Here is a 17,294-nt window from a genome sequence, read left to right as displayed (position 1 = left end):
ATATCATTATCCGAAACATCACTCCACTAGTTCGATGAGGTAGTTTTGGAAATAAATAAGTATGATTCGCAACTTTGTGCTAATAAAAAAAATGTGGCATTTTAATGCTTTGAATTATGTCAAAAATATTCTTATTGAATTCCGTTTTAAAGATTAAAACACAAAAATACATTATTCCTTTTACCATTTTGACGTGTGCTGCCTTCCTCCGTTTACAAAGACTTCATCGATTGGTTAAGCCACAGCAAAACTACCAATCAACTGTCAGAAAAAAACACTAGCGGTGCGCAAGTTGGACTCTCTGCGGAGAATCTCAGATCGGTTGGAATTCGCAAGTTTTGTCTTTCGGACGGAATGCAGTTGCATTAAAAACTTGCAGTTTGCTAGAGGTGGGTACCATCCATTACTTTATATTTGTTTTGAATGAATTTAACTCTGAACGTAGGACTTTCAGCGATTTTTTTTCAGACGGTAAAGTATCTCCTCGACAAAATAATCCTACGGATATTTTTCTCAGTAGTGTATGGTGAATGGCTAAAGGAACTTGCAATATTGTTTTGCATGTCATAGATAGTGAACGTAATTTGTTTTAGAGTATTTTTGCATGCTGATCTGCAATATGGTGTTTATGTGAAATGTTAATCCATGTTTATTGTTTGCCTTGGTTAGAAATTATATTGTTATAATTTCAGGTTAGGGCCAAATAATACATGTACTATACTATGTAACTTAACAAGTTTTATGATGTGTAAATTTACAAATCATGTATTAAAATGTTAGATCACAAATGGGGTATAGCTTTGGCATGGTTGTTATTCACTGACAGTATCAGGGACCAATATCATACCCCAAGGACAAAGATTACAGTTCATAGTCAACAGTGATAAATTTGGTTGAATTTTGATATCTTCATATTTGTACCGTTTTAGAATTTTCTATTTGAAAACCAACTTAAGGATTGTGAACAGCAATTCCATACATGTTCATATCAAAACGGTGCCAAAATCTGATATAATGATGCTGCAAAGAAAATCAATGTTAATTTACACATCATTTAATCAATGAATTTAATGATTGTGTTTTACTTTGTCTGTATTTGATCATTACATTGAAATTCCTTTTCAGCTCATTTAGTGAAATATAATAAAAACTGTTTACCATCTTGTGTGATTTCTAGGCTGTATCGGCCATGGAAGGCTGTGAGTTTACACGAGTGGTGACTAAGGACGGGGAGGAATGTTTTTTGTTGACGAAGCTCAGGAACGAGGGCCAGGATGGCTTTGACCTCACCATCTGCCATGATGGAAAAGTGTGGAGTGGCACAGGTATCTATCAATCTTAGAATTGTTGATATTTAAGATTGAAACGGCGAGTGGGATTGTAGATCTTAAGATTCAATAAGTGCGTGCTTACTCTGATCATTTTTATCTTACTTGTAGTGTCAGAGGATGACCTTGATAGCCTGAGCACAAAACTCAAGATGGACTACAAAAAGTATGTGAAGCAGACAGTTGAAGCCCTCACCTCAGTCTCAGACACAGACTCGTTTCTCTACCAGCTGACCTCTGACAAGAATGGTGTCGAATTTGCTTGGAAGAAACATGTGGAAGATATAACTGTAAGCAGAGAAAAATGGATATCTTTTTTTCATGTCCAAACAAAATCATTTCTAGTGTAACCTTTAAGGTGTGTTCATGAAGCAGCTGTGTCTCAAAAGTATCACATTTCAAATCAATAGATAGATGCCTTTGACAGTTTGTTCTGGTAAAATGTATGTTATTGAATCTTAATTTGAACTGGTAAACTGTTTTTACAAAAGTTGAACTATTAATATTTAACATATTCTGTATACTATACAGTTCCAGCTTGGCAGTGCAATGTTTAAATCATGGCCAGACTGGCATCGTATAAGAAGGATCTACATCATCTCCATTGTTTTATACATGTATGTGCCTGAGAAAATATCAGTTGATGTTCTTGAGCTTACCTGGCTTGGTTTTGTTATAGTTCCAGCTTGGCAGTGCAAGACTGAAGTCTCGACCAGATTCTGCTGTTCTCATAAAAAAGATCTTCATTCACTGCATCACTGGCATGGAAGAGCTAAAGACACGCATACAGAGACTAGAGACCGACAACGAACGACTGTCACTGGAAAGGATGAATGCCCTCAAGGTACTGAATCCTGGTCTACTTTTAAGTGTCCTTTGGACGTTTTTAGAGTCTTAAAACAAATTTTAAAAGCAAAACAGTTAATATTTACAATCTGGTGAACTTTTGTGGTTGACCACTTTTGTTCATTGTTTTAGAGATATCTGGTGTATAAAATAGAGCAGCAGGTGTTTGTTGCAATTTTTCTAAACCACAAAGCAGTAATTGAAAGTTAAGTGCTTTAATTGTCCTCCCTCGTGTATTACAGAGACTAGAGAAGTGTGTGGTAGCCAAGGAAGAGCTGGAAAATGATCTTTACTCAAAGGTACATGCAGGTGGCAGTTCCAGTGTATATGTACAAGTTAATCATTTCATAATTGTCTACTTTGCATTTATACTTTGTTATTGACATTCCCACAGCCTTTATTATTAATGATTTTGATAGACAGTTCAATGGAAATTCAAAAGATTATTCTACATGTAGTATACAATAAACTGACTTTATGATCTCTCCATTTATTTCAGTTTGCTCTCATTCTCAATAGTAAAAAAGAAAAAATCCGGCAGCTGAAAGGAGGTATTGTTGTACTTTATTTTATTTTTTTCAAAACTGTTTTGTATGTTACGGATTGATGACTTTGAAAGTGTATTGAAGTGCTGGTTACAATTTATGTATTAAGTTAAAACATGTTATGTAGAATCATAATTTAATATTAAGAATGTGTGCAGTACGTGTAGCTAGTGAACTTTTCTTAATCATTAAGATTTTACCTAATACATTCTTACATAGGTTATAACATATTTTCAAAAGGTTGGGAACCAAATTATGACATGATGTCTTATAAGTTGTTAAGCGCACTATTATAGAAGGACGATAGATGTTTTCATGTGCTGGAAATTTAGCTTAGAATCTAGTACAGTATATTCTCAATTTCTATGAGCTACCTATTATTGTTTGACAATTATTTTGAGTGTTGCAGGAAAAGTCTATTTTGAGCATTATTTTCTAAAAGATGTAAAACCTATTGTGTTTGTTTGATAAAATAATTATAAATATGATTTATGTAGGAGTTCCAACGTCCGCCTCCGACCCAGTTATAAGTAAGCAGTTCTTAATTTATCTGTTTTTGTTTTTTAAATAAAAAGTTATCATCAACCATGGTGTTAGTATCATGGTGTAAAAACTTTGAGGTTGTCCGATAATAATGTTTTCAGAAACTTTGATGTTGATCAAATCATGTGAACTGTGAAAGATTTTATACGTAGCTTAACACACATTTTTTATTTGCACAAGTGAAGAGGATCCCAAAACTCTGACTGTAATATATGTCAAGGTACGAGTACGTCCCTTGTTTCACTGAGAAAATGGACGAGCTTTGACATCCACTTCCAGTTCACTTGTTATCGTCATGAGTCATTTGACACAACACTTCTGTTACAACAATGCAATTTATGCTGTAAGATTGTGAAATGTATGGAGAACTTTGTAATGTTCTCTTACGTCTTTTGTCAAAGTTGGAAATCTTCAACACCAAATTCTGCTAATATATAACAAGTGATAGATACTTATAGAAAGACCAGTATAAATGAGATTTATGTGGAATAATAATGGAAATGTCATCACCGGATGTTTAACTCAAAATACATTGTGCCTTATGTAGCTGAGGATGATGTTGGCAAAACAAGGAAGAGATCAAGGTCGCCTGAGCAGGAAACTACACAATCCTTGGCTGCAACCAGGTACTATTATATTTTGAAATAACTTAAATAACATGTAGTATATTTCTTGTCTAACAGTATTAACAAAAACTGCAGATGGTTTATTCATACTTGATTGTACATTTATAACATCCATGTATGCAAGAGCTCCTCATATACATATATTCTTGTCTTTCACACCTAAAATTTCTTTTAATATTGAACCTTAGAACTACTGCATAAACATGATGTATAACAACATGTATGAGCAGCTATGACTTACAGTGAAGTCGTTAAGTTTCAAACACATTTGAATGTCAATTCGTCAACATGATAAATTTTCTCACTTTTTAAATGCAACTTTAAGAACTTACCGTACTTTGCATTTTAGTAATCGTAATTTTGAAAATTTCAGTGCTGAGGAACCAGATACTGATGATGAAAAGGTGAGTAAATGCCAGTCATTAAATGAAAAGGTGGGTTTATGTGTCATTTCATAAAAATGTAGGTATATTCAGGGTTGTCAATAAGAACCGGCTGCCGGCCGAAATGGACGGTTCAAATGGGCCAGTTCAAATTTGGAAGAAAAAAAATTGATCAATTTTTTTTGGTAATAAATGTTCCTTACCGCTAAAATCGGCCCTTTTTCGCCTATAACATCTCTTTTCAATATTTAGAGCATCGCCATGACTGGTTTAAAAAAATTCCTGAATTTGGCGTATTTGTAGACGATTTTTGTTTATCCGACATTTTGACACGATTCTGAACCATGGCCTGTGACGTCAGGCGCGTGATCAATAAAATATAGTTGTATTATTTTTAGTTACTTATAACTTGCAGCATTGTGTAAATTTCCACTAGAAACACGAGACAGGAATGCCCACAAACCTGTGCAGTCAACGTTTTACGCATCTTTGATACCAGTGACCTTTTTTCGCGATTTTCCAAAATTCTTTAAATAATAACATAGTGGTTTTTTTTCAGTGCATTGTATTTATCAATGTTTAAACTTCATGGAAATGAATTTATAGCAAATAAACAGGCAACAGATATGAAAATAAATGACCCTACATTACGAGCATGTAGAATTACGTATCTATGAAGCTATCAATATCTCCGTATCTATGAAGCTATGGATAGGTAAGTAAAATTGCGTATCTATGAAGTAAAGGGTTAATTAAATACTCCCCAAATGCCCCAGAATGCAGGAAATGTAGGGCTGATTTTCAAAATTTTCAGTTCAACAAAAACTTATTGACAACCCTGTATATGCATGTCATTTAATGAAAAGGTGAGTTTTTATGTCATTAAACGAAAAGGTCAGTATATGCCAGTCATCTGATAAAAAGGTGGATACACGTCAGTCAGTGATAAAATGGCAGATGTCAGTCATTTGATAAAAAGGTGGGTACATGCCAGTTATTTGATGAAAAGCTATATTTATACAAGTCATTTGATGAAAATATGGATGCCATTCATTAGATGAAAGGTGTGTACAAACCATTCATTTGAGAAAAAGGTGGATGCCATTCATTTGATGAAAAGGTGGGTACATTTCAGTCATAGATGGAAAGGTAGGTACTTGCCATTTTTTTAAGGAAAAGGTGGGTATATACCAGTCATTTGATGAAATGGTGGATGCCATTCATTTGATGAAACGATGGGAAGATGTCATTCATTTGATGAAAGAGTAGGTACTTGCCAGTCATTTGATAATTATGTTGGTACATGCCAGGCATTTGATAAAAAGTGTGAATCATTTGATAAAAAAGTGGGTATATGCCTGTCATTTGATAGAGTATAGATATGAAATATTCTTTTTTATTTGAAGACTTTATATTTTTGGTGCAAAAGATACCAGTTTCCAAGACCAAATTGTCAAAAATTATGCATTTGCACAAACTAAGTGAAATTAATTTGTCTTACGGCTCCATTCTAATTGACAAGTCCAATTTGGACAAAACCAGTATCTTAACAAACAAAGCCATAGCAGATCTAGATTGTCGTAAGTATTACTTTTATCATTTTGAAATTATTCACTTTTTTTTTTTTAACTTCAGCCGAAGGCAAAGAGACAAGTCCGGGGTGGAAAGAAGCGAGTTTCTGATGGTGATGAGTCCCTTATTCTCGGTGATGATGACGATACCGGTGATGCTGTCGTCTCAAGGTAAGATTTTGTTCAAGTCTCATCTGAATTTTATCTTGTATCATAGCAGGGCATTTTTGTATACAGGGATGATTCAGGTCAGCATTTATAACATTTAGGATATAACATATAGGACAGAGATGATTACATTCGGGACATTGGTGATAACATTCAGTACATGAGTGATCAATTTCATGCAGGGTTGATAACATTCAGGACTAGGATGATAACATTCGGGACATTGGTGATAACTTTCTGGACATGGGTGATAACATTCAGGACGTTGATGATAACGTTATGGACAGGGATGATATCATTCAGGACAGGGATGATAACATTCAGGACAGGGATGATAACAGGGACGATAACATTCAGGACAGGGATGATAACATTCAGGACAGGGATGATATCATTCATGACAGGGATGATAACATTCAGGACAGGGATGATAAACTTCAGGTCAGGGATGATAACATTCAGGACAGGGATGATTACATTCAGGACAGGGACGATAACATTTTAGACAGGGATGATAACATTTTAGACAGGGATGATAACATTCAGGACAGGGATGATAACATTTAGGACAGGGATGATAACATTAAGGACAGGTGTGAAAACATTCAGGACAGGGACAATAACATTCAGGACAGGGGTGATAACATTTTGGACAGGGGTGATAACATTAAGGACAAGGATGATAACATTCAGGACAGGGATGATAACATTCGGGACATTGGTGAAAACATTCAGGACAGAGATGATAACATTCAGGACAGGGATGATAACATTCGGGACATTGGTGAAAACATTCAGGACAGTGATGATAACATTCAGGACAGGGATGATAACATTCAGGACAGGGATGATAACATTCAGGACAGGGATAAAAACATTCAGGACAGGGGTGATAACATTCAGGACAGAGATGATAACATTTTGGACATGGGTGATATCATTCAGGACAGGCATGAAAAAATATAGGACTGGGGCAGTAACATTCAGGACAGGGCGGATGAGTACATGTAATCTTATAAAGAATCACACCAGTCTGTTCTGTTTTAGTGCAAAAATACTTACTTTTCATTTAAAATGTTAATTTGGAAAAAGCCTTTTAGATGTTCATTTATGAAAAAAATGAGTACATTGATCATCGGATGGAACAACACAAGTTTTAAGCACTAAAAACTAAAAACATAAAATATACCATTTTCATTAATTGTCAGACCCCGTCGTCAGCGAGGCAGGCCACAGAAGAAGCAAACTCCCTCCAAACCAATCCTGCCAAGAGTAGGGTCGAACGAGGCCACTCCAGGGTGAGTAACTTTCCACCATCAATGTTGCACAACAAAATATTCAAAAAAATCTACCATTTTTATACGCCCATGGAATGTTGAATGAATGTAACGTATTATAGTTTCACCTGCAGCCAACGGGCAGGTGGGCATTGTCCAATATGCTGTCCCAACAATAAAATTAGAAGCCTTTGTCCAAACATTACCAATGTGTGTATAGGTGTAATATCTCATACTAGTTTCATAGCCAGCCATATCACTCGAAAGATATAGCCCTTTAATTATAAAAATAACCTCAAATTTGTCTTTCCCGATCAATAACTTGATAAGCCTTTGTCAAGTCATCTACGAATTTGGTCAGAATGTGTATGGGCAGAATATCTCAGTCAGGTTTAATAGCAGGCCATGATATTTAAATTGGGAAAAACTGTTTTTACAGTGTCAGCTTTGTAAATGTACAACCTGTTAGGACCAGACTTGGTGTTCTAAAAATAGAATGAGCAGTTTTTAGCTCGACTATTCGAAGAATAAGGAGAGCTGTAGTACTCACCCAAGCGTCGGCGTCACCCCTTGGTTAAGGTTTTGCGTGCAAGCACACAAAGGTTAATATCTCAGCAACTACTTGAGGTATTGCATTGAGACTTGATACAATGGTACTCAACCATCCAACCTACTTAATTAACCAAGTTAGATAACTATAGTTTGCATTTAATGCAAATAATAGGCCTTTATTATTTGACTTAGAAATTCTGGTTAAGATTTTGCGTGCAAGCACACATTGGTTAATATATCAGCAACTGCTTGAAGTATTGCATTGAGACTTGATACAATGGTACTCAACCATCCAACCTACTTAATTAACCAAGTTAGATAACTCTAGTTTGCATTTAATGCAAATAATTGCCCTTTATTATTCGACTTAGAAATTCTGGTTAAGGTTTTGCGCGCAAGCAAACATAGGTTAATATCTCAGCAACTACTTGAGGTATTGCATTGAGACTTTATACAATGGTACTCAACCATCCAACCTACTTAATTAATCAAGTTAGATAACTCTAGTTTGCATATAATGCAAAATAATTGCCCTTTATTATTCGACTTAGAAGTTCTGGTTAAGGTTTTGCATGTAACCACATTTAAGTCAATATCTCAGCAAGTATATCATGTATTGCATTGAAACTTTAGATGTGTATTCCCAACTATATAACCTACTAAATTAATGAAGTAAGATAACACTTTTTTGAATATAATGCAAATTATGGGCCTTTATTATTTGACTTAGAAATTCTGGTTAAGGTTTTGCATGTAAGCACACATAGGTTAATATCTCAGCAAATACTTAAGGTATTGCATTGAGACTTTAATAAATAGTACTCAACCATCCAATCTACTTAAATAACCAAGTAAGATAACTCTAGTTTGCATTTAATCCAAATAATGGCCCCTTTTTTATTCGACATAGAAATTCTGGTTAAGGTTTTGCATGTAACCACTTTTAAGTCAATACCTCAGCGAATACATCATGTATTGCATTGAAAGTTTACACACAGCCTCCCAACCATTTAACCTTCTTATTTAATCAAGTAAGATAACTCTATCTTTCATATTATATAATTTTTGCCCCTTTATTATGCGACTTAGAAATTCTGGTTAAGGTCTTGCATGTTAGCACACATAGGACAATATCTCAGCATCTACTTGATGTATTGCATTGAGACTTTATACAATGGTACTCAACCATCCAACCTAATTGAATAACCAAGTTAGATAACTGTATTTTGCAAATAATGGCCCTTTATTATTACACTTAAAAATTCTGGTTAAAATTTTGCATGTAACCACATTTATATTAATATCTCAGCACATCATGTATTGCATTGAAATCTAATCTAACAGTGATCCATGCATGTTTCGCCAAAACTTTTCAATCCTTACTCTGAAAAGCGGCGGAATAGTCGAGTGCGCTGTCTCTGTGACAGCTCTTGTTTTCTTGACAGTTGGTGCTCTTGTTGTTGAGTACAATAACATATCCATTAACATGTTTAACAGCTATGTTAATAGCCTTGCAAGGAAGATAAATATGGCCTTGTCTATTATCACTCTCATTGGAAATTTGATGATACAGTGGTGAGAGCCTTCAATGAATTTGCGGAATTCCGGAATTTGTTTTGTCTCCAAGGCAGAACTCACAACAACAATAGACAAACTGTTCAACAACTTGTACATGTATGTTTGCATACAAACTTAGGCTATTAAAATTAATGTGGTGTCTGCTGAAGATTGATCAAATTTGAAGTCTCTATGTTGATTTCATGGGGTGGTGAATTTGATTGATTTTGTATTTTAAGACTTCATTGGACCGTTTAACCAACTTATCAAATCACTGAATGAAATCAGCTAAGCCTGTCTCATATAAGATAAAGTAAATTGAATACTCCTGGTTGAGACACAGATTTCCTGGATTTGTATGTCACATACGACAAAACACACTAACAACTAGTACAGAATATGTTTGTATGCCATCTTAGGCTCTTAAAATGCTTCAAACCTTGGAGCTTGCCCACTAAGGAGCTGCCCTGGACCTGCCAAATGTAAATTTCAGGGATTTTTCCTTTTTGTCATTCACATTCCTGACTGCAACAGGTGTAGAATTGATTTATAAGTCACTATTTATATCATCGAAGCAATTGTTTGTGTTTTCCAGAACATCTCGTACAAGAAGCCTGAGAAAAAGTGGCTCCAACACCAGCAGGACTAGCGACAACATTGATGATGAAGACCTGATGGACCAGCTCTGACGTACCAACACATTCATACAGGACCATCACACTTGTCGTCTTGACATAGCTAGGAATTAAAACATGGCCTTTACTTTCCCTTGTACTCTCATGACCAATCTTCGACACAGCTTGGATTTAATTCAAAGCCCTTTACTGTTGCTTTGACATAAGCTTTGAGTTAATTCAAGGGCCTTTCATTGTTGATTATTGTCATGGCAAAACTTTTATTCTTAATTCATCTCTTTAAAATTGGCACTGTCATTAATTTTTTAGCTTTCTTTTGGTATAGATTTCTTACAAAACTTTGAAAACTTCTCAAATATATATATGAATGTGGCACATTCTTAGAAAATTGTTAAAAGTCCATATTGAATGTTTTCAAAGTAATTGTTATGTTATTGGAAGCAGTTTTTTGTCTGAAATACATGGAAACTATTTTTTTTTATCACATCTTATTTGCATTGCTAATTTTGAATAGGAAAGGTTTTTTTCCAATTTATTTTATAAAAAAAAAAACATGCACAATTGTCAACTAAGTAATCACAGCCACATAATGTGACATTTAATTACAAATGCATATTTCAGCTTTTTAAAGATTTTCTTCAATACTTAAAATGTAAAGAGACAGCAATTTTGGTCATGTTTTTTTTGCAGAAAACCTACAAAACCCTGTTTCTACCAAAACCAGCTTTCCAAATGTTTTTTTCTCAATTATTAAAAGATCATCCTAATCTTAAAAGAAAGCTAGTTTGATTAAATTCATTAGGTTAATTTGATTAAATAAATCATTTTGAATTGTTTTTTTAACCTACTGGTATATATTGTTATTTATGTGTATTCCTTCAAGAACCACCTGCTTGATATTGTACTTATATGTAACAAGAAAGATTTGTTAATGGATGCTAGACATACACATATTTTTTTAAGAATATGAAACTTTGTTATTATTACTGATGTAGTGTTGTTAGTTAAAGCTACATATAAGCCATTTCTTAAAAGTTTTGTTTAGAAATTCTATTTTTTTGCATTTGAATGTTTCTACTGTTTCACTTCGTTATCAGGAATGTAAATACAGTATTTCAACTGTTGGCAGCAAAATATGCTCATGTATCAATGGTCACATACCACTAGATTGTGGTCGCACGCCACTAATTTTGCAATAGAACATTTTTCATACTTGTACGGTGAAATTTAATTCATACATGTTTTATTTTAATCATGGGGAAATGAAACTGATATCATACAATCTGTTTTTAGTCATTTTTAAACACAAAGTGTAATGTTTTACTTTCTATACAATAAATGTGTAACATTTTACTGGTTGTTTGCTCGAATTTGCTATTAGCTTGTTTGATATTAAAGAAAAAGTTGCGGTATAATAGTAACCTCTTATTTTTGTGTGTTGCTTGGGTGAAGGTTGTTCTGGCATTTTGTGTTATCGACATGAACCTTTGTTCACATGTGTTGACATCAAGACATTCCATCTCCCTGGTTAGAATAACAGTAAAACTGTAATTGCCTGAAGATGCCGGGGTCCGAGCTAAAACCTTGAGAAGTTGAGTGATCCGATGTTTGTGAACGACAGCAGTTTTACTGTATTTAAGTTAGGCCTCTTCTGAAAACCGACGGTCATTGTCATCTGCTTGCCACACTCTTGTTAAAAGGCTTCTTATTCTTGTCACAAGACATTTATAACACCTATACTTTAATAATGTTACATGCCAAGCGACTGTCAATTTAAGAAATGTTAACCTGTTTGTGACATTCACCAGAGAATAAAGTGTAGCCATTCACAAGGTGAGAGTTCCTATGAGACTAGTAAACATTGACCGAAAGTTATTGCTGGTAAAAATATTAAATACCAGCATCCTTTTGACAAAATAGCTGTAATTATATCATCTAAAATTATTTTTAATGCAATGTACATATTCAAAGTGATATTTTTTATCCTAATTTTGAAGACCTGAAAGGAGGTATATATTAATTAGTATGTCTGTCCCCATGGTTTCCAATACATAACGTGCAAACACTTGGTAGGTAGGTGATCAAAGGTCAAGATTATGGTGATTGAGCTGAAAATCTGTTCCTGATCATTAAATGAAGAAGCATTTTGAACACTACCAGCGAATAACCCCTATTGATGATACCAGGATTTCATTAGAAAACATAATGAAACCATTTACCTGCATCATTCACTTCAAATTCATTCAGTGCTAGTTACTTATATAGACCGTGCTGATAAATATTTAGAATTCTAAGGTTTCCATATGTCATATATGTCGTGTAGGATAACCCATATTTTTTATGATCACATGAAATAAGACACAGAAATATTCAAATTAATATCTGGGGCTGTATTCATAAAGCAATAAAACATCTTGGTGAGAATATTCAACTCATTGAACATTTCCTTATTTTCATCAACGATTATGTAAATTACTGTCTACTTTTCATTTAACTTGTTGATATGCATTTAATATTTTGACAATTTTCCTGCCTATATTAATGTTTCTAGTATACGAATGTAGTTATTTAAAATCTAACTATTTAAAAAGGCTATTTCCTTTTGGTTGACAATTTAACCTAAGCACAAATGTTGTTTGTGAATATGGCTCCTAAACATAATTAACCCAATTATAAATGTACATTATGAATACGGCTACTGAACAAATAAAAACAGTTTTAAAAGATTTAACCTAATTACAAATGTACCTAATGAATACGGCTCCTCAACCAATAACACATAAGCTTTTGAATATTTAACCCTAATACAAACGCACCTTACAACTCTTGAACATATAACACTTCATCTTTAGAAAATTGAACCCAATTACAAAAATACCTTATCATGTTATGAATACAGCTCATAGACAGATAACAAAACAGTTTTTTATCTTTCTTTTATTGCATTAATATTTCAGCAGTATTATGTATTATATAGAACTAAATATGTACACAGACTGTATATAAAATGTATAATGGAATGTATTTATAATGTATGAACATCGTTTTATGAGATTATCAACACATAATGTACTAAACTAAAAAAAAAGAAAACTTCTTAAAAAGTGTGTCACAAGATGCGCCTGTTGAAAATATGATGGGTTTTTTATTTATATAATTCATGAGCCATAACTCTGAAGATACTGAGGCAACATTGCATGTTATCAAACTTGGCCAAAATCATCTGCCCATTCAGATTGTAGATTGGAGACATGCAGACAAAAAAGCTTCTCAATACAGTGGAGATAACTAGGTGGAAGCTGCCTATCCATTGGCCGAAGGAGAATCTATATTTTGTCCTATTTTATAAAGCGGACACATGAAAATTAAATCATTCAGAAAAATACACATACTTTGACAATGCATGGTCTGAATCATAGTAATTATAATTGTAGGAACAATTCCTTTAAAGATTTTGTTAATCATTTAAGTTTATAAATAAAAACCTGTGTATATAAAAACAAGATGAATAAGAAGAGATAATATCTCCATGATATACAAACTTTCACATTATTTACATATTTACAATAATTAAAAGTATTCAGCCCTTTTTTCTAACACAACTTTTAGATAATACCAATTGAGCTTTTACATTTGCAATAAATAAGCTTAATTTACTTTAATGGCCTGGAAGACGTCTGTTTATCAAGCCTGTAATTATTTCTTTAACATAAAATTCAACTAAAATCAAATTGAAAGAAAAACCATTTCAATCATAAATTATAAAAATATTTAAGCTTAGAAAAATTTCATAATCTACATGTTCAAATTAAAAGATAATCAATGTTGTGATCTTTTAATGGAAACCTTTTTTCGATCACTCGCTTCATTCACTATTAAAACATAATATATTTTGAAACTCCGGTGTACCTTTTTTACCCATTAATAGCATTTGCATAGTAAGAATTCGAAATACACTGAATATTGAAGATTATGCCTGATACAAATGCACATTTTAAGGACTCCCTGTATCATATTTTCTAATTCATGTAGTATAAGAACGTACTCTTTAGTCCAAATGTCAAACTGGATTACTACTTATAGTTTTACACCACAAATGTTTGATGGGAAGGAAGTCTTGCTTTGGTTAGTTCCCATCAAAAGACTGTTCTAGGTATCTCTAATATGAATTTTAATTTTGAGTCCATATGTCATTATGAAGTATATTCTAGAGGCACCTCCAGAGCAAATATGTCCCAATTGCTGATAATAAGGTGAACAAAAAGTTTGGTAAGACGCCAGAAGCAGTGTTGCACTCGTCAGTTGCACAGATACACTTGAGCTGCATACCAGATGCCGTCTCTATGGCCCAGCACTTGTCACTTCCTGAAATAGTGGCATTATTACAATTAAAAGAGGGGCATTCAGTATGTAATGCAATTCAAGCCAATGTATTGATACTACAAACATGTAAGCAATGCCTGAACTTTCTCATAAAGCTACCTGTTATTGACATTGATTTCCAAAAATCAAGAATCAGTTTCAAACAGAAATATAGCAGACGTTTATAATAAATATACCACTTCAATAGGACCACTGGGACACTTAAATTTGCTACTCGAAACTGGCACATTCCCAATTTGTCACTTTGGTTATTTTTATTTGGTTACCTTAGACCCCTACACCACACTCAATATGTTCATCTATTATTTTTGTAAAGTATACAATGTTTTAACATTTGTTTGGACTAGATTATTTTGATGCTTGTAAACAGATAACAAAGCTTATTACCTTCAGATTTGTTTGATCTTTTTATTCGAACCCAGTTTAATAACATCTGTTTAAATCAACTTGACAAAATACCCCTTAATATTCCAGAAAATCATGTCAAAACAAAACCCATATTTTACAGAACAACAATTAAAAAGAAAAATTCAGCAGTACCTGCATAATCATCTGCTCTAATACAGCCTCGTGACGCAGATACTGACCCTGAAAAATATTGACAAATAATTTTTCTAATGAACAAAACTTACAGCATATAATTATCATAGATAAACCATTCCATCATTAATACAGATATGAATGGAGCAAGTACCAAGTGTTTATCAACAGGTGATCAATAGAGAACATCTATGCGTCAACCCAAGATCCTCATGCAAAGAGAATATTGAGGGTATAATATGAATCAGACTGGTTCCTTCTCTACGCCCGTAAGTCAACCTTTTTGGAGAAAAATTAGCCCTTGAAATTTTGTGAGAGTAATAAACCAAAGAAATGTTCAGCATGACCAACCTGTTTAACTATTCATTTAAAACAATACACCAACAAGAGTTCTTTCTTACTTCTTGGTTCTCCCAGGATGAAGCCTGAATCAAACAACTTTAGGATGACTTTGACCTTCAAGCAGTGCGTGTCTCGGTCATCACACCCATCCACATTGTCGGCATTCTCTTCTGTGTCGTAAAACTCGTATATTTTTTTGGATTCTGGGTCTTGCCACGAGTCCCCACAGGCTCCGCTGTCCCAGGACGCACATTGATGGCAATCTATGGCTTTTCCTACAGGGAACAGACATTACTGTGATACTTGTATGTAAATTGCTTGGCATCAAACATGAAATGCTTAGAATGCTAGACGGTTTCATTAAAATAAGTAAACCAAACTGGAAAAAATAACTCTTTCAATGGATTGTTTACCAAATTTTTGTCGTGCATTTTAATTTTATATCAAAGATAGCATTCTTTTGTCATTTCCATTCATTATGAGAAGCCTTCACATATTCCTTTGCCTCAACAATGGGCATTTAGCCTAAAGATACTTATTTATCATTTTCATACTTCTGAAGTATCCCTGTCACAAGTTTGCCAAGTAAAAAAAAACATGTACTTATATTTTCACATGATAGTGTTCTGTCAGATTTTACCGTCAATACTTTTTCTAATAAATTATATTCTCAAATAGCATATTGCTTGTTTCAAGTATATAGCAACCATTATGTATTTTATTATATTACACTAAACATTTTCCGCAGGCCCATTTGAGGTGTTGTTGCTGAGCTGGCATTCTGACATACTTTAACTGCCGCAACATGCTTGATTCCCAGCATTCTTGCGGCTTGTGTTTCCATGATAGATTGATTAAATCAAGTGCTATGACTTAGCGCAGATTGTCTTTAACACTGACAAGTTTTATAAAATTCTTAATATTTTCAGTAAGAAGGGTTTAAGAGCATATGATAAGAACTGCATATCAATTTTAGCAAAGTGACAAAGCATTTGGGTACAATCTTAATGAATATAAAAATTAGGGGATACTCATATGAAAGAGTCTAACACCTACATGTACAAAATTTATGTAGTTGTAGAATCAGGTATTCTGAATCTTGGACTACCAGACTCCTGTTTACATCAAACACTAAGGTCTGAAAAAGGGTTTGACACCAACAAACTATACTATACTATCAATGGAGATGATTTTGTGGAAGTATATAGTTTGTGTGGTCAAATTTCTGTTTCCTTTCGATTATTTATCACACATAATTTTTTTGAAACATCCGTTACTGACAACTTTTTTAAATGAACACTAACCGATATTATTTTTAATGATTTTCGGTACCATGAACCTATGAACTACCCTACTGAAATAAACGTCACATTGCTTTGTTGAAGAATAAAGTAAGAACAAAATTTGAACAATAGGGAGGTGATTTAGAGTACTCTTGCCGAAAAGTGAATATTATCGTCATTTTTGCCACATTTATACTAAATTTACTGTAACTCATCACAGAAAACATACATAATACAACTGGGCTGGCTTGCTTTACAAGTAAGTTGTCAACTTTACGAAACTTTTTCCAGTTGGTTGTATCAAAAGGCAAATAATGTAAGTTCCATAATTATCTTAAATTAGATCTTAAAGAAAGATGCATATATAACATTGTGCATGTAGCGATAAACTAGTATTCACCAGTTTCAGTTACATGCACATTTCATGACTCACCTGAGATTACCTTTCTCAGGTAAGTTAACGATAGATCGTCTTTTTAAATCAAATAATATATATTGGCAGATATTTACCTGTTGGGATATATAGTAACTGTGCCAAAAGCGGCAAAATTAAGATATAAATCATATTTTCGTGAGTTAAATGTTTAGTTTATACATATACGGAAGTGGACGCCATCTATTTTGAACAGGTAAATCAGGGGAGATAATTTGTTAATTAGACATCCGGTCATTTGTAAATTGGTCATAGTGAAGGAAATCTTATAAGAATAGTATG

General features: G+C 33.6%; 2 protein-coding genes across 3 annotated transcripts; one reads left to right on the top strand and one right to left on the bottom strand.

The window, feature by feature from the left end:
* Positions 1-244: 244 nt before the first annotated feature.
* LOC128231468 (DNA repair protein XRCC4-like) lies at positions 245-11,384 on the top strand. 2 transcript variants are annotated; one of them, XM_052944332.1, is made up of 12 exons: positions 245-389; positions 1,178-1,325; positions 1,440-1,618; positions 2,008-2,172; positions 2,417-2,473; positions 2,674-2,725; positions 3,217-3,249; positions 3,810-3,888; positions 4,262-4,292; positions 5,907-6,013; positions 7,219-7,308; positions 9,992-11,384. In XM_052944332.1, exons 2-12 carry the CDS (start codon positions 1,190-1,192, stop codon positions 10,083-10,085), a joined length of 1,023 nt encoding a protein of 340 aa, XP_052800292.1. In that variant the 5' UTR covers positions 245-389; positions 1,178-1,189; the 3' UTR covers positions 10,086-11,384. The 2 variants fall into 2 exon arrangements, with proteins under 2 accessions (XP_052800292.1, XP_052800293.1); XM_052944333.1 differs by lacking the exon at positions 3,217-3,249.
* Positions 11,385-12,940: 1,556 nt separating this feature from the next.
* Positions 12,941-17,241, bottom strand: LOC128231451 (uncharacterized). The gene is made up of 4 exons (XM_052944284.1): positions 17,090-17,241; positions 15,356-15,571; positions 14,955-15,002; positions 12,941-14,396 (listed from the first exon to the last, which is right to left on the bottom strand). Exons 1-4 carry the CDS (start codon positions 17,142-17,144, stop codon positions 14,239-14,241), a joined length of 477 nt encoding a protein of 158 aa, XP_052800244.1. The 5' UTR covers positions 17,145-17,241; the 3' UTR covers positions 12,941-14,238.
* Positions 17,242-17,294: the final 53 nt, after the last annotated feature.

The sequence above is a fragment of the Mya arenaria genome, chromosome 4 (assembly GCF_026914265.1).
Source record: "Mya arenaria isolate MELC-2E11 chromosome 4, ASM2691426v1".
Taxonomy (NCBI): domain Eukaryota; kingdom Metazoa; phylum Mollusca; class Bivalvia; order Myida; family Myidae; genus Mya; species Mya arenaria.
The sequence above is the reverse complement of the archived record's forward strand: the minus strand, read 5'-3'. Positions and strand labels throughout refer to the sequence as shown.